Below are 23,577 nucleotides of genomic sequence, written 5' to 3' on the forward strand. Positions count from 1 at the left end.
TCCCCAGTTCTCCAATCCCAGGTTCCTACTCCTACCCTCTCCAGATCCGGGGCGTACTCTGTTGGTACTTATGATCCTCATCAGCACTAAGGACCCTTTTGGTTTACTCGCCGCCAAGGCTCAGTCCCCGAGCCCCGCCTCTCGGCTCAGCCAATGGCCCGCTTCATTTCCTATAAACCCGCCCCAGACTCCGCCCACTGCCGCTCCGTCCCTCGTTCTGGCCTCTCAGGTCCTACTGTTCACGCCCCGCCCTGCGTCTGGAGCGCGCCTGTCCTGCCTTCCCTCCGCCCCCTCACGCCCGGTTTGACGTTCATTGGTTAGTGTGGGCTGGAGGCGGGGTCGCGCGGGCCCGAGCAGGACGACCGCCATCTTGCGCGAGCCGGAGTCCTGTCCCGCTTCTGCGGCCTAAAGTGCGCGCGAGTCGGCGGTGTTCACTTGCAGCGGCCCAGCTGAATCCCTCGCCCGCCGCCTCTCTGCTCGGCCCGAGTCCAGCCCTCACGCCCTCATCTGGGCTAGGTCCGGCCTCCCCGCCGGGTCACGCGGCTGCCCTGGGGACGATGAACGGAGGATAAATGGTGCCCAAGGCAGACAGCGGTGCCTTCCTGCTGCTCTTCCTGCTGGTTCTCACTGTCACCGAGCCGCTGCGGCCAGGTGCGCGGCGCTGGGGGTGGGGGCGCGGCCGGGGGTGGGGCTGGGGGTGTCCTTTCACCCGCGGCAGCTGGGCGGCCACTGCGCCTGGGCAAGGCACAAGCGAGGCCTGGCTGCGGGCCTCTTGGCGTTCCCTGCTCGAGCACAAGTTGGAGTGACCTGGGTTCAGAGCCTCGAGGTTGTCGTCTTTGGACCCACGTCAGTCGAGCGCCGCGTGCTCTGGGAGCCACTTTCTGCTGGGCTGAGTGGAAGTTAAGGGGCTGAGAGCCGCTTGCGGAGACACCTGATGTCCCTACTGTCCGCTCAACTGTGGCTTTGTGCCAGTGTTTCAGCTCTGGACAGCGATAGCTGGTGGCTTATTGCCTCGTAAAGAAACGCTGCATCACAGAAGTCTAGCTTGGCTCAAAGGAGGCACTGGGATTCCAAACCCCGTGTGCAGGGGACAGTGTCTTCTCAGCGGTGCCTTGCACTTAGTGATTTGTTGTGTTGATGTGATTAAATACTTTTAGTACTCCCTTGGAGTTTGCTTGTAGTGGGGAACCTCAGGTCCCTTTTTCTACCTATTTCAGATACTCATGAACTGCGCCAAGAAAACCTAACTCCTCTCGGCTCTTTAAAGCAGGATTGATTTATCCATCAGGTACAGGAGTCCCATACAGCCTCACTGTCACTTTAGGGATCTGCCAGAAGCTTTTTATAAATAGCAGGGGTGTCTGTGAACTTTTAGGCGAAAGAAATGCTTTAATATATTTATTCTGTGTTTTAGACTTATCTCTGTACCAGTACAGAGACAAGTAGAGTCCTTAATGTTTTTAGTGGAGGATGGTTCCCATGAAGGGAACACCCAAGGCAAGTCTTCTGTGGTTGACATCGTGACTGGGTGTCAGCAGATGGGTGCTCCTGCAGCAGTGTCCGAGCCTAACTCCTATCTTGTAACATGTCGAAATGCTTGGCTTTGTGCCTTTGTCACATGTGGAAATGTCTGCCCGAGCCCTGCTGTTCAAGACCCTGGGCCAACACTGAGCTGAAGAAAGTGCTTTCCTGGGCTCCATGAGAGAAACATTTTCTGCAGCGTGAACTGTCTGCAAAGCACCCTACAGGATGTGGTTCTTTTGCCAGGCTGGCTGGTAGATTTGTGGTTCTTATGATTGAAATCTTGGTAAACTTGTATACATCTGAGTAGAGTGAATTGCCATCCCATTCTGTTTCCTAGGTCCCAGTTTTGCAGATGAGGTCTCTAGGTCTGGAAATGGAGCTGTGCCTGCCTGCCTGCCTTCTGCCTCCTATTCCAGGGCCTAACCTTTTTCCCCTGCCGGTCTGTTCACATACCTTGCCAGCTGGGTGCAGTTCAGAAAGAATATAGGAGTTCTTGCTGTCTGCCCATCACTAGAGATAATCAAATTCAGAGAACACAGCCCTCCCTATAGAGGTTGAAGAAGAGAACAAGTGAAAGTTCTTCAGCATTTACCTGTGTGTTGAGTATCCCTGAGCATGGGAGCCAGAGGCCGTTCATTTGTATGTGTGAAGCAAGGGAGGGTCTCATATAGTCTGAATGGGACATGTTAATAGTAGAGTCTCCAGTAGAGGGAGTAATGTGATCTTGAATCTATGGCTTTCTAGGCTAGAATTTGGCTGCAGCCCCCAGTGTTGTCTTAAGTTGTCTGGTAAAACTCTAAGACTGGTACTGTACCCCCTGACATGGGCAGCAAAGACAGGGACTGCTGGGCCAAATTTTTTTCTTGTGTGCTATTGTGTCTCTTTACAAATTCCTCTTGCCTGTCCTGGGAGAGCTGGGCAGTGTCTTTCTAGCTGGTTTTGCAAGAGGAAGGTCCTTGCTTTCTGTCAAGGTCCTAGGTTTGAACCATATGTGTATATGAGGAGAATAGTAGTTCTCTTAGGAAGGTGGCAGAGGGTTTCCTCTCGTTCCTGCCCAGTGTTACTTGTGAGGAAGGGCCAGAGCATTACCGGTTTCTTCTTTGGTGCAGGCTAGGCCTGTCAGACATAGGTGGGGAGGCAGTGTGGTGCAAGACTTGACTTGTCCAAACTTCTTTTTCTACCTTGTTTTTATAGTGTTGGTAATGAAATTCAGGGCCTTGTGCATGCTAGGCAAGCACTCTGCACTGAACTATTCCTCCAGTCAGTCCCCATATTTCTTCTAAAACGGTCTTGGTTGTTTGAAGATGTTGTATGTCAGATACTGTTCTAAACATTAATGTTTGTGTTAACTTCTGTGGTCTCTGGAACTGTTACTATCCCAATTTTATAGACAGAAACTAAAATAGAGAACCTCCTAAAGCTAAGTGACCCAGGTGAGGTTTTAATCCTAGGAGCCTGGCCCCTTTGGTCATTATATACCTTTGTTTAGATCCTTGTTCGTCCTGGCCGTTTATGTCCAGTTATACATAAAGTTGGTCAGTTGGTTGGTTGGTTGATTTTTCGAGACAGGGTTTCTTTGTATAGCCCTGGCTGTCCCGGACCAAGCTCTGTAAACCGTGCTGGCCTCAGACTCAGATCTGCCTGCCTCTGCCTCCTGAATGCTGGGATTAAAGGCTGGCTTATAAATTGTTTTTTAACTTCAGGTGAGAAACCTCTGGCTACCTTTGTCTTCTGATGGGTCCCAGCAGTCCTTAAGGTGATGGTACCAAACTTCTTGCCATCTTAGTAATCTGCTCTGATTACTCCCCTTTTTTGTGGTTGGCGGCCAATCTATTAAGGCCTCTGGATTTGGGGAGAAAGAGAGTTGGACTTGTCAGACTTGTCAAAGTAGCTATGACAAGAAGCTGAGGTGGTATAGGGGCCAGGAGGGTTATGAGAGCCACTGCTGACTTTTTCCCCACCTATGTAGGGAGTACAGCATTAATTGCTCACCCCAACACTGTTGAAGCTTTCAATGGGAAACAAAATCATGCCATACTTTCAGCTATAGCTTTCAGGAATCCTAGTCCCTTCCTGCCTGTAGCAGGCCCCTATAAGAGGCCTGGGCCACCTTGGAATATAGTAGGATTGGCAGCTGTCTTCCTTGTATTCTAGCTATGCTACTCCCAGCTGTGAGTGACCTTAAGTCACTTGCCTCTCCCTACTAGCTTTGCAGCTGGAATGGAAGTTTGGGTGGTCTGGCTCCTAATTCCAGGTTCTTTAACCTCTGGAGTCTGGCATTCCAAGTGGAGTAGCACAGGGGCTGGCCAATAAGTGGTATTTTCATTTCAAGTGGAAGGAGCAGAAGCTTAGACATGGCTAGACAGTTGGAATTCTGACCTTGATAATAAATTTCTGTGGTGTGTGCACGCGCGCATGTTCACCCATTCACCCCTCTGCCAAGTTTCATGTGTTTTCTTCTAGAACCTACCATCCCATGACATTTTATGGTAGAACATTTATTTGACTTTTGGGTTAACAGTTTCTTTCTTGGAGAACAATGAAACATGTTTTCTAATTTCACTAGCTAATGACCTGTCCTCCGATTGAAGAAGAAAACTTTTATTAGAGTTAGGCCTGAAAAAAGAATGAAAGGGAAAATAATTTCAAAATCATGGAAAAGTCATGAAAAAGCCAAACAACCTGTGTATCCTTTTGTCATATGGTCATGTACTGAAACATGTAAGTGCCCCACCTCCCTGCTGAACCATTTCAAAGTAAGTTGCATCCATATGTCATGGCCCTTTACTCTCATCATATGGGCCATTTCAGGGAACAGCAGGTGGCTTCCATTTAGCCCAACCCTGCTTTGCTCACTAGCACCTGCTTTGTGCCAAGTAAGTACATAGGCCTCCAGGGTACAGGAAGCCTGTGCTGAAAGCTTAGCCATGGTGGAAAAAAGTAGGCATCAGCTTGTGAGTGAATGCCTGCTTTGTTATCACAGTGCTTTTGAATAGGCAAAAGACTGTTGAAGATAGACTTTGCCTTTTCCGTTGCCTTCCCTGGCCTAGTTCATAGACACTTCCCTCTTAGTGGTGAGAAGTGGTCTGGATACCAAGTTATGTCCTAGCAGTGATGGCAGGTCCTCTGCATGTGAGTCTCTTAGCTGTCGTAGGTGATCCAGCTGTTCATGCTGTCGTCTTGGTGGTGATGGCAGGTCCTTCTAGGGACAGTGACCCAGTAGGAGATTCCCCCCGCCCCCCCCCGCCCCCGCCCCCCGGTAGGATAAGCCTTTGACTGTTGGAGAGTTCTTTTGCCTCCTCTGGTCCTTTGGTGGGTTTTTGATTCTGAAATGTCAGTGGCAATATTTAGGATCCAGTAAAGAGCCCATGACTAAGTATATGTCTTCTTTGGTGTACAGTCTATCACTTGTTCACCACTTATGCTTCTGTATGCTGAGGACATCATGACCTTTGGTTCCACCCCCCCAGCCTGCAAAGCAGATTGGTAACTGAAAAGCATAATTTGGGGTCACAGACAATAGAGCAGAGTGATGCTGGGTTTGTAAAGTGTGATTATTCTGTGACATCTATGGTCTTGTTTCTGGCCTGATTATCAACTATCTTGGAAAGTTTTGTGGAAGCTTGGTATATTTTGTCATGGCAGGCCGTGGTAGAACAAGCCCAGACTGGAGGTAAATAGCTTGGAGGCCTGTGGTTGTGATGTAGTGGCTATGATCATAGATGTCTTTGTACTTAGGTGATAGAATTTCATGTATGAGAATTTCATACACGAATACTATGTACCATTTCTATCCCACTCTCTCCCCTCCAACTCCTGTATCCCACTTCAAACTCATGATCCCTTTTTCTTTATTATTATTATTATTATTACTACTACTACATGTATCACATACACATGTGTACATAGATACACTTACTGAGTCCATTTACTGTTGCCTCCTCTATATGTGTATGTTTTGAGGGCTGACAGCTTGGGATTGAATAATCTTTTGGGGTTAGTTCATCCCCTAGAAAAGAATGATCTCTTTTCTCTAAACAGTCATTATTTACCTGTAGCTCTTCTCTAGGTGTGGGGCCTTGTGAGACTTCCCTCGTCCACATTGGATGTCAATTGGTATTGTCTTTCTGCAGATCTTGTTTGGGCAATCATATTGTTAAGATTTCATGGGTACAGCTTCCTGTCATAGAAGATGTCTTGCAGTGAACATCCTGGTCCTTTAACTCCTAAAATCTTTTCTGCCCACTCTCCTTTAGGGTTCATGGCCTCTTCTGCTGTGTTCCCTGTAGGAGTTGTGTATCAGTTAGGGACCTTTGGACCAGTTGTGATTTTCTGTGATTTTTCTGCCAAAAAGAAGCTTCATGGTGAGGGCTGAGAGCTTCTCAGGATATTATAAGGGTTCAGACCTTGTGCTGGCCTGCCCCTGTCACCTAGCAGAATGCACTCAGGCAGTACCCTGGTCAGTCCAGGGTTCCATGGCTATGTAGTCTGCACACAGGTGCAAAACACCCTTTAAAAGAAAGACCCCTGCCCACTTAAGCTCTCTTTCCCACTGTTTCCCTGGTTCCCCTGAGGCAGAGAGGACTTTTCCTGTCTCCCTCTTCTGTCTTCTCTCTCTCTGTCTCTCTCTCTCTCTCTGTCTCTCTGTGTGTGTGTGTGTCTGTCTGTCTGTCTGTCTTGTGTGTGTGTTTCTTTGCTTCTTTTCTCTTTCCTTCCCTCTACCTTCCCCTTTCTAATAAAACTTCTTTGTCTGCCTGGCCTGTGTGTTCTCCACCTCAGTCATTCTTGCCTGCCATGGAATCTGCCAAGGTTCCCCACACACATTATCATAGCAGACATAAGAATGGGGATCCAGATGCTGCTGGGATTACACTGGGTTAGGAAACTGGAAGTAGATGGCTCCTCTTTAACAGTGGTTCTTATAAAGTGGGTCACAGTCCCAAGGGTCACGTCAGACATCCTTCATATCAGATATTTACATTATGATTCATAACAGCAGCAAGATCACAGTTATGAAGTAACAACTAAATAATTTTATGGTTAGGGTCACCACAACATGAGGAACTGTATTAAAGGGTTGCAGTGTTAGGAAGGTTGAGAACTATGATCCCTAAAGGGTTCATGAACTTGTCAACCTTGGGTAGTTGCCTTGGGTAGTAAGCTCTGTTTATAGAACTATGCATGAATTCCTCCAGTCCAGCAAACAGCCTTTGGTTACCTCCAAAACCCTTGGGACTATCTTGTCATGCAGGTCACTACTGTGTACCATAGGCTTCACAGTGTGCATAGCTCCTTTGGATAGAATAAGAGCTACTCCTCAGGAAGGCTGCTTCTGGATCAGTTCTAGCTCAATTTCTCTACTGCATATATGTCTAAAATATATGGAGTCTAGCAATTGGGAGGCAACAGCAATAGCTTGCATTGTTTTGAGAGTCTCTTGAACTCCCCTGACCAGCAATTCCAAGGGAGGTTTCCCACACTTGGTACTAGGTCTTTTGTTAGTCTATGGCTCTTAGGAGGAGCATTATCACTCCAAGTATTTTTATTTATTTTATTGTTATTATTATTACTATTATTATTATTATTGGTTTTTCGAGACAGGATTTCTCTGTATTGCTTTGGAGTCTGTCCTGGAACTAGCTCTGTAGACCAGGCTGGCCTCGAACTCACAGAGATTCGCCTGCCTTTGCCTCCCACGTGCTGGAACTGAAGACATGTGCCACCACCACCCGGCTTCACTCCAAGTATTATAAACTCATTTGATGTATATAATATGCACATATATGCACATATATACATTATATTTAAGTAAACACACACACACACACACACACACACACATATATATATATATGTGTATATGTATATGTATATATATTTGAGACAGGCTCTCTCTACAGCCCTAGCTGTCCTGGGTTCACTATGCAGACCAGCCTAGCCTCAAATTTATAGAGATCTATCACTTGCTTTGCTTCCCAGTGCTGGCATTAAAGGAGTTTGCCACTATATCCAGCTATATTCTTGGTTCTCTATTCCCTTCTCCCTCTTAATATCTCCCCTTCCTTCCCCAGGTAAAGCCCATCCCCCTTTTCCCACTTTACCTTCATGGTACCTGGGTGTTACTTTTCCCCTTCCTAGAGCCACCCCCTGACCTGTCCTTTTTTTCTTTCTGTGGTTACTCCAAGTTATACACTTACATCTAAATATTCAGAGCTAGTATCCATAAATAAATAAGATAAAACATTCAGCCACTACACTTTGCACAGTGCTAGGGTTGTTAACAATGATAGGTTTTACTAATTGACACATTTAACGTGTGTTGCCTCCACCTAGTCAGACACAGAGTAGGTGCTTAGAAATCATTTGAGGGCCTGGAGAGATGGTTCAGCGGCTGAGAGCACTAGTTGCTCTCCCAAAGAACTTGGATTCAATTTCCAGCATCCACATGGCAGCTAAACTTGTCTGTATTCTCTAGTTGTAGGGCTTCTGACTCTCACAGAGATATACATATAGACAAAAAAGCAATGAGCACAAAATAAAAATAAATTATTTAAATTATTTTTTTAAAGCTCGTTTATTTAAAAAAGGAAATCAGTTTTTGAGCAAATGCACAAATGGCTATTTATATTTTAACATAAAGGACAATAATTTCTTCAGCCAATTTGCCATGTAGCTACCCTGACAGGGGTGGCAAAGAGGAGGAAGTCCTTGTAGCCATTCTATAGGTGGATGAGGGAGGGGACACAGCCAGTTAGCTGGGCCTCATGTTTGGTGGAACTTGCTCCTTGGGCATTAGCTATGCTGAGAAGGAAGGGGAGATGGCTTCTTGCCAATGTGGATCCTTCCTAAAGTTTTCCAGCCACCCAGCCTAGGCTCTCCCCATGAGAGTTAGGCTTGGCATCTGGACTTGGAAACAGACTTGACTCTGCATGGGCTTTTCCTGGGCAGCTCATGTTGTAGACGATGGTTGGGGTCTGGCTAGACCCCACCTCACTCCTAGCTTCTTTCCCTCTTCTGCCTGGTGAAGCTATCTTCATTTACCCTTCCACACGTCTATATGTTTCCTTCTGCCTGGTCTTTGCATAGGCTGACTTCTGGTTACGATCCTGTCACTCAGCTTGTTGTCTGTCTCTTCAGCTATGGGGCTGCTTCCTGTTAGGCAGGACAAGGCTGAGTGTGGGCCTAGGTTTGAAAGCACACCCAGGCAGTTACTAATTGCTCTTGTTACCCAAAAAACCTGCTTTAGGAGTTCATGTCTGTGGGGGCGTAAATGTGGGTATGGAGACCTGGGATCAACCTTAGCTGTCATTCTTATGTGTATATGTGTGTGCATGTGGAGACTAGAAAGCAGCATTGAGTACCCTCACTTCATTCTCCATCTTACTTTTTGAAGCTTGCTCTCTCACTTCCTGGTGCTAGGATTAGGCATATGCTGTCATACCAGCACTTATTTTCTTTCATTCATTCATTCATTCATTCATTCATTCATTTGGTGTCCTGGAACTAGCTCTATAAACCAGGTTGGCCTTGAACTCAGAGATACGCAAGCCTCTGCCTCCCAAGTGCTAGGACTAAAGGTGTACGCCACTAACGCCTGGCTAGCTGTACCAGTTTTTAAATAGTGTAGGAACCAAACTCAGCTCTTCAAGATTGCACCAAAAGCTATTTCTTGACAGAGCCATTTTTCCCAGCCCAAAACTGTTTTTTGTTTGTTTGAGTCTACCCATTAGGCCAGCCAGGATCACTGGGGATCTGCCTCTGCCTCCCCTGCACTGGGGTACAGCCTACACTGTCAGTTTTGATTTTCAAAACAGGGTTTTGATGTGTAACAACCCTGGCTGTCCTGGAGCTCTTTCTGTAGCCCAGGCTGACCTTGAACTCACAGAGATCTGTCTGCCTCTGCCTCCCCAGTGCTGGAATTAAAGGCGTGAACCCTACTGGCTCACAACTGGTTTTTAAAAATAGTTTCTGGACCTTGAATTTAAGTCCTTACATGGTTAGTACCCTACCTACTGGATGTTTTATTTGATACAGGGTCTTACTTTGCAGCCTAGAATGTCCTAGAATTTACTGCAGAGCAGGCCTCAAACCCATGCTAATTCTCTTGCCCTACCTTCTAAGTGCTGGGATTATCATGGGCCGCCACACCCAGCCCTTTCGCTTTCTTTTTTAATTTTTATATTGTTATTGTTTTAAGATGCACTTTTACTTGTGTGTGTCTGTACCCAGATATCCATGGAGACTAGAAGAGGGTGTCACTTAGATTTTAATCAGAAGCAGAAACAGGACACTCAGGACCAGTGTGTTGGTGACATGATTTACCTCCTGCTTTACAATTCCAAAATCAGGTGACAGTACTGGATAATTAAGGAACCAAGTGCAGAGTCCTCCTGCATAAAAATAGGTACCTGTCATTGAGTTGAGACCCTTCGGTGTTCATAAAGGGTGGGCACTGATGTGTTACAGCTCTTTTGGCCTGGTGGCCCTCTCAAGTCAGTCGTTGGCTTCTGCGTATGATCTTGCCACAGTGTCTTTGTCATCAGAGAAACCACCTGCATTGTGTGCATTTCTAGAAGCTTGGGAGACTTACCTACAATTTGAACCTTCCTGTCTGTCACCTTTTGTGTGGACATTGTAGAGTTTGAACCCTGTGATTATATTATGTGTTAAGACATGTAAAGGGTCATCTGGGTAGTGGTGGTGCATGCCTTTAATCCCAGCACTTGGGAGGCAGAGGTAGGTGGATCTCTGGGAGTTCAAGGTCAGCCTGGTCTACAGAGTGAGTTCCAAGACAGACAGGACTACACAGAGAAGCCCTGTCTTGAAAAAACAAACAAACCAAAAAAGAAGAGAAGGGAGGGAGGGAAGGAAGGAAGGAAAGGAAAGAAAAGGGAAGGGGGAAGGAAAGGAAAAGAAGAAAAGGGAAGAGGGAAGGAAAGGAAAGGATAGGGGTCAGAAAAAGGTATCTTATTCAACACACCGAAGAGTCAGACAGGCTTATGAGTTCAGGTCAGCCTAGGCTATATAGTGAGTGAGACTGCCTCTGAAAACAAAGTATATTTTGGGTCCGAGGAGATGGCTCAGTTGATAAAATGTTTGCTAAGCAAGTTTGAGGACCTAAGTTTGATCCCTAGCAACCCCATTAAAGAGTCAGGAGCAACAGTGTCGGCCTGTGGAAAATAGAGGGATCCCTGGAGCTCACTTGCCAGCTCATCTTGCTGAATTGGTAAGCTTCAGGTCAGAAAGAGCTGCTGTCTCAAAGGAAGATTAGAAAAAGAAAAAGAGAGGAGGAGTGAGAACACTTGAGCAAAACACCTGACATTGATTTCTGACCTTTCATGTACACATACATGTACATTTAACTGTGGTGGCTTATAGTTCAGAAGTTCAGGCCATTATCATGGCAAAGAACATGGTGGCATACAGGCAGACATGGTGCTGGAGAAGGAGCTGAGAGTTCTACATCTGAATCCACAGGCAGGAAGAAGAAATAGTGAGCTAGTAGGCCTGGCTTGAGCTTCTGAAACCTCAAAGCCTGTATCCCAGTGATATTCTTCCAACAAGGATACACCCACTAATAGTGTTACTCCATATGGCCTATGGGGACCATTTTTATTCAAACCACCACAGTGGATTTGTTTCCCTGTTTCTTGGCTTCTACCTTTTCATGTTGAGTTTCAGCTCCCCAGTTATTTTTCCCCTAACCATGGCCACTGTTACCACAATCCTATCATTTGATCCTTATTGCTCCCTTTTGCTACTGTGCCCAGCAGTACCCTGTCAGGAACTGAGCACTTGTTCTACAGTCTGTCTTGGGCCTAGCTCCTACTGTCATTGTCCCTACACTTCCACACCATGTCAGAGCATCCCACAGTCTGATAAGCGCTGGGGGTGCACAGACAAGATAACCGTAAATGATAACATACCTTTTCAGATGGAGTTTCTTGTGTTGAATCTTGTGCTTGATTTAAGATTCCAGAGGAGATTATGAAATGCTGCTTTTAAGGCTGTGTTACCTTTGAACTTTCCCAGAGATATCAGAACTCTGTGGCAATTGCAATGCATGATAGTGTTCAGAGGCAGGAGGTTAAGCTGCCCATTGCTTCTTGGCCTTAGATCATCTTTATTGCATGCTTCAGAACTGCTTCAGGAGTTGCCTGTTTAATATTTCCCTTAGCTGGGGTTGGAGTGGAGCTCAGTAGTAGCATGCTTGTCTAATTTATATAATACCCTGACTTCCACCCTCTACTACCAGGGAAGAGGGAGAATTTTGTTGGAGGTTAGTTAGCCTGGGCTACAGAGCCAGACCTCCATCTCAAAAAAAAAAAAAAAAACTTACCTATAGGACTTTGAAGTCTTCCCATAGTTTGTTGGGTAGTTTCTCTGCTATTTCTTTCATTTGGAAAACTGGTCCTCAAGAGGGATGTGGGAACCTCATCTTTTTTCCCTAAATAGGGGTAGTACTTAAGAAGTACTTCAGATGGTTGTTTGCTAGATACAGGGATGCAAAGTGTGCCAGACTTTTTCTTCTGGGCCACCAACCAACTCCCAAAATCAGGCTAATTTATTGTTAGTTATGAATGCTCAGCTTGGCTCTTTTAATTTATCCTGTTACTTTTTAATCTACTTTTTGCCTTAGGACTTTTTAATTTCTTTCTGTATATCTTCTTACTTTCCTGCTGTCTCTATGGCTGTGGGCTGCCTGGCTTCTGACCCCTCTTTCTCCTTGTTCTCCTCTTCCCTTCATTCCTCTCGTTCTTTTTGAGACTAGATTTCTCCTCCTGTTTATTCTCTACCCAACAGCCGCACCTATTCCCTTCCTGCCTAGCCATTGGCTGTTCAGTTTTTCTATTAGACTAATCAGGTGCCTTAGGCAGGCAAGATGAAATAACTGAAACACATCTTTACATAATTAAACAAGTACAGCATAATGCAGCATAAACAAATTTTTGCCCATAACAGTATATATATTCCACCGAAAATATTTCATAACAGCAATTTAGTTTTTCTTTTTAATTTTATTTTTATTTCATTATATGTATATGTGTGGTTGTGTGCTTTTTCTTGTTAATGCACTCAGTCATGTGCTCACTGTGGCATCTGTGACCCTGTCAGGATCCATAAGGAAAATTACGCACTTATAATACTGCCATGGCTTCGTCTGCCTCTCATCTTAGCACGTTGACATATTAGTGTTTCCAGAACCTACATAATATGATGCCTTTACTCTTGAAATTGTTGAGATGAATATTGGATGTGTTTTCTCAAAGGCTTAAAAAATGTGATAAGCTATGCATCACATAAAATTTACTATTTTAATCATTTTCACTTTTGGTATATTGAGGATTAAACTCAGGGGCCATGTACATTCTGGGAAATACTCTTCTCTGAACTACATTCCCAGTCCTTAATTATTTTTTGTTTTGTTTTGCATGTTTCTCTATGTATGTGTGCAGTGTGTGAGTATGGACATGTATGTGGAGGTCAGAGGACCACCTAGGTATTTATCCTAGCCTTCCACCTTGTTTGAGGCAGGGTCTCTTTGTTTTATGTGCTCACATGAGGCGACTGGCCTGCTAACTTAGGGAGTCAGTCTCATGTCTCTGTCTACCCCCCTCCCCCATTTTGCCATAGGAGCACTGAGATTATAGAAGCACACTCAATACTAGTTCCAGAATCTAGGGATCTGAACTCAGGTCCTCCATGCTTTTAAGGTAAGTGCTTTATACACTAAGCAGCCATCTCTCCAGCCCCTGTTGTTATAAGCATGTGACTGAATGGCATAAAGTACATTCGGATTATTGTATAACTCACTACTGCACATTCCTGGAACTTTTCATCATACCAAATAGAAACTCTACCAGTTAAATAATAATTTCTTCTCACTTAGCCCCTAGCAGCCACTAACCAACTATGTCTCTATGGATTTCTCTATTCTTGTCATTTTATATGAGAAGAATTATGTTGCATATGGGCTTTTGTGATTGTTTCTTTGACTTAGCATATTTTAAGGTTCATCTACATTGTAGCACGTATAAGTTATTATTACCAAGTGATAGTCTGCTGTATGACTATACCACATGAGTTGCTTCTATCTTCAGCTGTTGTGAGTGCTGATATGGACATGTGTGTCTGAGTGAAATTGCTAGTTGATATGCTGATTCTGTGTTTGCACAGATGCTGCTGAGTCATCTCACACTGCTGCAGCAGTGCTGTGGCTCCGTTCTCTACACCCTTTCAGGACATTTTTACCTTAACAAATAGCTGTTCTTGTGAATATGAGTTGCTATCTGGTGTGGTTTGTGTTGTGTTTCTGATGACTAATGTTGCTGAGCATTTTTTTTTTAATGTGTTTATTGATCATTCATATTTCTTTGGAGAAATATCTACATGGTTTTTTAGTTTTAAATCAGGCAGTTGTGTTTTTACATTGCTGTAGGAATTCTTTATATATTCTGAATATTAGTACCTTACCAGATACTGAATTTAATATATCTTGTTCCATTCAGTGGGTTATTTTTTGAGTCTGACAGTGTCCTGAGAGCCACAAACATTTTTTTTTTTTTTTCATGAAGTCACCATTGTGTTTTTTCTTTGGCTGATTTTGCTGTCGATTTTGTATCCACAAAATGGTTTCCAAGGCTGACATGGAATTATCTATTTTCTAGGTGTAAGAGCTACAGTTTTTGCTCTTACAGTGGAATCTGTTTATATTTGTATTAAATAAGGGCCAGCTTCTTTTTCAGTTCACTATATAGTCATCCTTAAGCACCAGTTGTTGAAAAGCCTAATGTAGTAATGGGGCTAATGTAGTAATTAACTTTGTGTCATGGTGACAAAATACCCAAGAAAACAAGTTAAAGAAAGTTTTAATTTTAGGTGAAGGGGGTGTGGTGTTTTGAATGAGAATGGTCTCCATCGTAAACTTGTATATTTGAATGCTTGGTCTCTTGGGAACTGCTTGGAAAGGATTAGGGTAGGTGGCCTTAGAGATGTATCACTGGAGGTAGCCTTTGAAGTTTCAAAAGCCCGCACCATTCCCAGTTAACTCTCTCTCTCTGCTTCATGGTGCTAGAAGCTCTCAGATGAAAGCCCTCAGCTGCTTCTCCAGCACCATGCCTGTTTTCCTGCTGCCTTCCATGCTCCCCAACATGGCCATCATGGACTCTAGCCCTGACAGTGCTTTCTTGTGTATATTGCATTGGTCATGATGTCTTTCACACCAAAGAAAGGTAACTAAGAAAGGGGAAAGGCTCAGGTTTTCCAAGGCTCAGTCTAAGATCTGATGCCATTTTGGATTACAGGCAAGGTAAAATATGCAGGTTTGTAAAGAAGGGCATTCTCCTTGGGGCACGGGAGGCAGAGAAAAGAGGGGGATTTGGAGAAGAGACATCCTTCCTTCCCAGTAACTTACTCTAAGTAGCCTCCCTAATGGGGGGCTACTAATCAATGGATTAACCAGTCATAAGGTCAGAAACCTTGTGATTTACCTCTCAGCCCTATCAGCTGAGGGCCCAGCCTCTAACATGTGCTTTTCAGGGATACATTTCATAACCATGTGCAACAGATACACATCTGTAAGTGGAATTGCTGGGTTACAGTGAAAGTCTGTTTAGTACTTTGGCCATGTATGTAGTACAAATGATAAAAACCCAGAGACAGATATTGGGGTTTAAGTTGAAGATCAGAAAAGTAAAACGGCCAGCCACTAGTTCTTACCTCTACCTCAGACTAAAAGGGCTGTCCTGTCTCCACAAATCCTGAGACTACAGTGTTCTCCACCAAACCTCAGACTGCCTCAGATTGCTTCTGTCTCTGCCTGCCTCTCTGGTGCTGGGATTAAAGGTATAAACTCTGTTTTTCTTTTAGACTGATTCACTATCATGTAGACCAGGGCCTTGAACTCACAGAGATCCATCTGCCTCTGTCTCCTGAGTGCTGGGATTAAAAGTGTGGCCACCACTGCCTATCCTCTGTGGCTAACTAGTGGCTTAACTCTGCACTCTCATCTTCAGGAAAGCTTTATTAGATCATAAACAGAGTGTCACCACACATGTGCTTGGGCTCTTGAGGAACTTTTTTCTGCCTTAATAAACACCACAGAAAATACTGATAGATATAACCCACATAGCAAAAACTTTTTGGAATCCTCAAGTAATTTTAGCACATAAAGAAGCCCTGAGTTAAAATTCATTAAAGGGTGTAGGGTGATGTTTAAGAACTACTGGTGTCCTGGGACTTCTTGTTTTGGCCACACACTGTGTCATGACAGCAATCTTGCCCTTGGCTAGGAAGAATTGACCCACCTCATGCCCAGCAAGGAGGCAGTCAAAAGGCCTGGTGGGTATCAGGGTGTTGACAAGCCCAGATGCAAAGCAGGGTGGCTCTTTTAGCAACTTCCTATATGGTAGAAATTCATACTAATTGCCTTTTGGAAGGACCAGACCACAAAAGAAAGAAGGGAAAGGAAATGTTGATGTGCTGCTAACATGTAGCTAGGTCCAAGAGAACCACCATCCAACTCATCACCTCCTGGGGTTTGGAGTTCAGCAGCCCACCCAGGTGCTCCTAGCACCAACCCTTGCTCTCTGAGGCAGTCAGGAAGACAAAGAACCTTCCTTCTTGACATTGGTCATCCACTGAGTCTTGTAGGAGGGTTTTTGAGCGACACAGTTCCTTAGGGACTTGGAGTTAGTGCACGGGGTGGCAGTGCATGCCCAGCTCTAAAAACAGTGTGCTTGCACCTGCTTGAGGAGACAAGTACACTGGCCTGCTCACTGAAACAGGTTAGACTGATATTCCACAGATCCTGCTGGAGGGAAACAAGGGTTCCAGGAAGAGGGTGTGACTTGAAACCTGAGATCAGAAACTCCAGAGTGGGGAGGCCAGGTGTATTCTGGATGAGGAAAGACAAACCACTCATCTGGAAGCTACAGCAAGGCCATAAAGAAGTTTAAAGGAGCAGTTTTAGCCAGATCTGTCTGGTTGCAAAGAGTCAATGTGAAGAGGTCATGCTTCAACATCAACTCTCAGTGTCTTACAGTGTCTGAGTCTCCCATCCTAGGACAGGTGGCATGAACAGTCTACATAGGCAGTTCTCAAGTAGAGGTTGTTAGAGCCTCAGGACTCTTTGCTAGAAGAAGTTTACACGTAAAAGTTTACAACACCCCACCCTCAAGCATTTAGTACTGAGCGGTGAATAAAGCTTAGTGTGTGGAAATGAGGGGCTGTTTGTTAGAGCAGGCATGCTGACCTCAAAATGTTTAGGAAAGAAAACCTCACCGGATGACCATTCCCAAAGGAATTTGAGACAGCACATTGAAACTTCTCCAGGCATGGTGACTTGTTTTGTTTTGAGAAAGGACTTCTCTGTGTAGCTCTGGCTGTCCTGGAACTCATTCTGTAGACCAAACTGGTCTTCAACTCAAAGATCCACTGGTCATGAACTCAGACATCCATCTCCCTCTGCCTCCCAAGTGCTGGGATGAAAGGAATGTACCACCACTACCTTGCTGCACAGTAACTTAAAAAAAAAAAAGTATGAGTGTACGTTGAACAGCACTGTGGCTTTTTTCTAGAGTGAATACTGTTAAAAATGTTCTTTGGAAGTTTTGTTTTTTTCTCATTATAGTTTAGAAATTAATTTTTAACCAAACTGGAAGACCTAGAATAGCTTGGGAAGAATGATGTATTCCTAGTACTTGACTTAATGCTTAGGGATGCACACTTGAAGCTGAAGAGACCATTCCCACTGTTAGATCCTCATTAGATAATTAGTCTTTGGTAATGAGTTAGCCCTGGGACTGTACTTAAAAGCCTGACTCCTGCTCTGATCAGCAGTAACCGTAAGCCAAGCCTGACTTGTCCAGGTGAGGAAGCAAGCTATACAGGAAGTGATTGTGACTGACCTCACTCACAAGGTCAGTGGCTGGGCTTTTAGCCTCATTGGCAGTATCTTTCTCCTTGGAACTTGTTTCCTGATTATGTAAATTGAAATCTGTTTCATTGTAACATGAATAGTATAAACCCAGGGACTCATATTGGGGTTCAAGCTGAAGATCAGAAAAGCAAAGTAGCTGACCACTAGCTCTTACCTCTACCTCCGGCTGAAAGGACTGTCCTGTCCTCAATGTGGCTGGAGAATAATTCTCTGAGACTGAATACTGAACGCTCTGCACCTATCTTATATACCTCTCTAAAGCTGGGATTAAAGGTGTGGGACCTCAAATGCTGAGATCTTTGTGTGAGCTCTTTCTCTTTTAGACAGGATCAATTTCCTGTAGTTCAGTGTGACCTTGAACTAACAGAGATCCATCTGCCTCTGTCTCCCAAGTTCTGGGATTAAAGGTGTGTGCCACCACTGTCTGGCTCTTTGGCTATGGCTAGCTTTGCATTTTGATCTCCAGTGGTTTTATTAAATCATAAATAATATATCAGCATAGTTCATAGCAGTTTTTTAAACAGCCTTATATTATCTTGCAGTTACCTTATAGTAATCTACTCTTATTTAATGTAAGAGTTGACAAGTCTGTCCATCCCCCCAGGGTCTGATAATTTATTTGTTGCTCTTTGTTGTTGTTTTCTGTGCATCTAGATATACTGGAACTCATTATGTAGATCAAGCTGAACTGACAGAAATTTGCTTGCTTCCCAAGACTGGGATTAAAGGTGTACTCCATTACAACTGACTTGTTATTCCTGGACTCAGAAGTAGATTCTCACTGGCTGGAGAGAGAGCTCACAGCTGAGAAACATGTTCTGTTCTTTCAGAAGACCTGAATTCAATTCCCAGCACCCACATCAGGCAGCTCACAATCACCTATAATGCCAGTTCCAGGAGATCTGATGCCTCTGGGCTTATGGGTTATTTTGATCACATTTACATACCCACACACAGATAAAGACATATACAGAATTAGAAATAAAGTAACTATATTTTAAAAAGGAGCTCTCAAGGAGGACAGTTGTCTCTCTGCTGTGTTTCCCTTTGGCTTTCTCCTATCTCTTGGCTAAAACTTTAGCATATTCTTCAGCCTCCTCGGTTTTCTTGGTGCATTGTTTCTTCAGAGCAACATGTCTGCATCTGTGTTGCAGGACATGTGGTAAAACAAGACACAAATATTGGGTGCTGTTGGTCCTGGGCTCCTCACCATCTTTGCTTAAGTGCTTCCCGAAGCGCTGGAGGAGGCCATGTTCCTTACCAAGGTGGAAAGGGCTTTTGGGTTCCAATAGCTCTTTTGAGCCCCAGTAACTGAGGCTCAGCAGGGTGGAAGTTCAGAAATCTCCCTCTCTCCTTTTTCTAAACATTAACCAAGTTGAGAACACTCAGATTGACGTTCACAGTGCATCTGTGAATAGACTTGTGCTTCCTCTCTTGAGGCCTCCTTTGTCTAAAACAAGAATTCTCCTTACTCAACAGCAGAACACACTGCTGTAGGTCATGGGAAAGGTGTTCTTCCATCACTGAGTCAAATAACCTGAGCATCAGCAGCTAGTCCTTGGCCACATGAATCTCAAGAAGTACGGAGTTTAAGTTTGTTGTCTACTTCAGTGAATTTCTGACAGCTAGTGACTGGAAAGGAGATAATTCAGCATTGTCTTGGCACAGGGTACTGTGTAGCAGGCCCCATCCAATAATAATAATAATAATAAATAAATAAATAAAAAAGAAAGAAAGAAAAAGTTTTGATGTGTGTGGTCTATCCATTGTGTGCACATTTGTGTGTGGATATACTTGTCCATATGCATGCTTGTGGAAGGAGACCAGAGCTAGTGTGAGAATCTTCCTGAATCAATCTCCACCTTACTTTTGCAGATGGGATGTCTTGCTGAGACTAGCTGGAGCTTGCCATTTCTATTACACTGCCTGGCCAATAAGCTCCTATGATCGTCTTCTCCCACCATAGCCAAGATAGCAAGCATACCAGTTATCACCATAGATGTTCTCCTGTGCTCTTTATAGTCTCTCCCATTGCCCTCTCATTTCTGACCTGCTTTCAGTTTTTACTGATTAATATGCATTTTTTTTTTTTTTTTTAATTTTGGTTTTTGGAGACAGGGTTTTTCTGTGGTTTTTGAGCCTGTCCTGGAACTTGCTCTGTAGACCAAGCTGGTCTGGAACTCACAGTGATCCACCTGCTTCTGCCTTCCGAGTGCTGGGATTAAAGGCAGGTGCTACCAATGCCTGGTGAGTATGCATTTTTTAGAAATTCAGGAACTCTCTTGAGACATATTGGCTGTTTTCACTTGGCATAAGTGAGTTCATCTGGCTTTTAAAAGTTTTATTATTATTTATGTGTTGGTGTGAATCATTGACCCTGGAGTTAAAGTTACAGGCAGTTGTGAACTCTCTGATGTAGATACTGAAAACTACTGTCAGGTCTTCTGAGATAGCAGCAAGCACTCTTAATCACTTAGGTCTTTTCAGCTTCCTTAAAGAAAGAGTTCCATCTGGGCTAAAAGAGGGTGTTAAAATTGCCCTAGAACAGTTATAGTTATTAGCCACCTCTGGAAGAGCAGCCAGTGCTCTTAACCTGGAGCTCGCACCTGAAGATTTCTTGTGCGTGCATGCGTGCGTGCGTGTGGCTGGCTATGGATGTGCCCCTGGAGGCCAGAAAGGATCATGAGATTCTTGGAGTTAATGTTGCAGATATTTTCAACTTCTTGATAGGAGTGCTGGGCACTGAACTCTGTCCTTTGATATAGTAGTAAGCTGAGCCACATCAAAATCACCTTCTGGCATTCACTTTTAATCTCAGCACTGGAGGCAGAAGCAGAGATAGACAGATCTCTGTGAGTTCAAGGCCAGACTGGTCTACAAAGCAAGTTCCAGACCAAGTCTACATACAAAGTGAGACCCTGTCACAAAAGAAAGAAAAGGTTACAAAATTTAACAGAAGTCCATTTTATCTGTTTTATTTTGTGACTCAACATACATCTTTACAATCTTTGCCTGAACTAAAATTACAAAAATTTCCCACAGTTTCTGATCAGATTTTAATAGTTTGGAGCTTTACGTTTACATGTAGGCCTTTGATGTGTTTTGAGTTACTTTTTCCTGGTATAAGGAATATAGCACAGTGCTTTCTAAATGGATAGCCAGTCATCCCATGTCCACTTGTTGAAACAGGCTTTAACTCACAGAGACCCACAGGCCTCTTCTCATGAGAGGGATCAAAGGTGTGTCACCATGGGGTTTTGTGATACCCCCTTGATATCTACTCTAGCCTGTCTTGGTGTTTCTGCCATACTGTTTGTTCACTGTGCTTTTCTGCTAGATCTTAGAATGTTTTCACTGCTCTTAAGTTCTTTGTATTTCTACAAATTTTATAGTGAGTTGGACAGCTTCTGCAATCAGGCCTGGTGGAATATTGTTGGTAGCATTGAATTTGGGTAAACTGAGATCTTAACCATTTGAATCTTCTAATCCATGAATACTGTACATTTTCACATTGGTTTTCAGCCACAGTTTTGTATTTTTACCAACAAGATTTGGTTTGTTAGGTTTATCACTGTTTCATTTTCTCTTTTTATCTTTTTCAGTTTATTTTTTTATTTATTAAGACAGAGGCTTACCTTGTAGCTCAGGCTGGCTCTGCTGCCTCAGCCTCCAAAGTTCTAGAATTACAGGCATGTGCCACCATGTCCAACTTATATTTATTTTGTAATGCTGTTGTTTTTGGTGACTTTTTGAATTCTTGGAAGAGTTAACTTCTCTTTTTTAAGATTAAGTTTTATGGTGTCGAGTGGATACTGTGAATCAAATGTGAGTCCTCTAAAAGAGCAAAACACACTTAACAGGTGGTCCATTTCCCCAGCCCTAATATTAGTTCTTCTTTAAATATTTTGTGGAATTTTTCTAGTGAAGGAAGACATTTGAGCCTGGACTTCACTTTATGTAAAGCCAAAGTGCTATCATTTTGACATTGTGGTCTGCAAATGTGTTGAGCTGTGTTCACAGTTGTCCTGGAATGCAACTAGTCTGTGGGCCTCAGTTGGATGCACCTGGTAAAGGTATATTGTTTCTTTTGAGGTGCTGAGGGTCAGACCCAAAACCTCATGAGTCCTAGGGAAATACTCCCAACACTAAGCTAAGTGAACAAAACCCTATCCCTTGTATGAAGGTTTTAACTAAGTGGTGGGTTTTCTTTTCAGCTATAGGTTATTGATTTCCTTTTGCTCATGACAGGGCTTCTCATTCCTCACATGCTCTTTTACCATGGGTTACTTTTGCTAGTTGCAACAGGAAGGTACTCACCAGGTGCAAGACCTGACCCTGGGCTAATTAAACTGTTGGCTTTAATATGAAGAAATACTTATATCATTATCCTACATAGCTTATAATACACCAGGTTGCATTTCCTAAGTTAACAAATGAAACACAGGGCAACATTTCCTTGCTGTTTTGGAGACTCTTGGCATCTATCACAGAGTCCCAGGGCCCCGCAATGTTTAGAGGTAAAGAACACTTTTGCTGAGTTGCTCATCATAGTGTTGGCTTTTTCCTTCAGATTTTGGTTTTGGTACTTGTTCTTGTGTTTTTTCACAAGGGATATGTAAGGAGTACGGTTTTTCCGCCTGTCGCCGTTGGTCTTGTCCCGCCGCCGCCATGCCAGCCCCAAACAACACACAGAGACTCTATATTTGATATATTTTTGTTGGCCAGGTTCTTGTTTCTTATCGGCTAGCTCTGTCTTAATTATTAACCCATTTCTAGATTTTGTGTGTCTGTATGGAATGTCACAGAAAGGAGGTAGCACACTATAGTCACACATGTCAGAATATGCTCTACTCTGCAATTGTAGTCTTCTGGAAGAAAAGAATATGTTGACTTAGGACAAACAAAAGATAAAACCACGCTTTGGATTGGAAATAGATGCTTCCAGACAGTTATGTTTAATATCACCCTTTTTACTGTGATACTAGAAAAATACTGTGAAGAGAACAACCTGCTTTTAAAGTAAGCACATAGATTTTCATTCCTTTACCCATCATCTTGCCTCAATTACTAAACTGTTGTTTATAATTTACCTACTCTCTGGAAATCCTGTGATAACAGAAAGTGGATATAGAAAATACATCTAGCCATTCTTTCATCTAAACTATGTATATCTGTATATAAAATTAGCTTATGGCAACATTCACTCCTTGACTTCTAATTGGTTATGTCACGGTAAAGCTATGGTGACTTAAAAATACCATAGTTGGAAAGTACATTTAATACACCTAACCTGACAAGCACTGTGGTTCAGCAGCATAGTGTGCTAGAATGTCGTTCATCATGACTGACTGGAAGCTGTACATACTGCTGCAATTCTGTTTTGAGACCTGCCATATCCTGATTGTCCAGGAATAGCTGAGATTCCAAATCAAATGTGATTCCTCCTGAATGTGAATTACCCAGTCTGCAGTCACATATTATAAACCAGGAAGCATTTGTGCATAGTTTAGTCTTTTCAAAATATTTTTGTTATTTAATGTGTATGAATGTTTTGCCTATATGTGTGTCTGTGCACCACATGTATGCCCATGGAGGCCAGAAGAAGGCATTGGATCCTCTGTAACTGGGGTTACAGATAATTTTAAGTGCTATGTGGTGTTAGAAATCAAACCCAAGTCTGCTGCAAAAGAGTACTCACTGTTCTTAACTGCTGGGGAGGCAAAAACAGGCAGCCCTGCAGCTTCCTGTTAGCTAGGCTAGCCCTAATCAGTTATCTCAGGCCAATGAGAAACTCTGCCTCAAAAGACAAAGCAGACAGTGCAAATCCATCAATGTAATCCACCATATAAACAAACTGAAAGAAAAAACCCACATGATCATCTCATTAAATGCTGAAAAGGCCTTTGACAAAATCCAACATCCCTTCATGATAAGGGTCTTGGAGAGATCAGGAATACAAGGAACATTCTTAAACATAATAAAGGCAATGTACAGCAAGCCAATAGCCAACATCAATCTAAATGGAGAGAAACTCAAAATGATCCCCCTGAAATCAGGAACAAGGCATCACTATCCACACTCTCCGTATCTATTCATTATAGACTCAAAGTCCT

General features: G+C 43.6%; 1 protein-coding gene across 3 annotated transcripts in view; it reads left to right on the forward strand.

Annotated features, from left to right (window-relative positions):
• Dgcr2 (DiGeorge syndrome critical region gene 2) overlaps nt 1-23,577 on the forward strand; it is a 61,570-nt gene that overhangs the window by 1,621 nt on the left and 36,372 nt on the right. For 2 of the 3 annotated variants that reach the window (XM_051191062.1, XM_051191063.1), the window contains exon 1: nt 331-651. The exons of the other annotated variant lie outside the window; for it this stretch is intronic. In XM_051191062.1, the coding sequence (XP_051047019.1) occupies nt 573-651 (79 nt within the window). In that variant the 5' untranslated portion in view covers nt 331-572. Of the gene's footprint in view, nt 1-330; nt 652-23,577 lie in introns of those variants that run through there. 3 annotated transcript variants of the gene reach the window in all.

The sequence above is a fragment of the Phodopus roborovskii genome, unplaced genomic scaffold (assembly GCF_943737965.1).
Source record: "Phodopus roborovskii unplaced genomic scaffold, PHOROB, whole genome shotgun sequence".
NCBI lineage: Eukaryota > Metazoa > Chordata > Mammalia > Rodentia > Cricetidae > Phodopus > Phodopus roborovskii.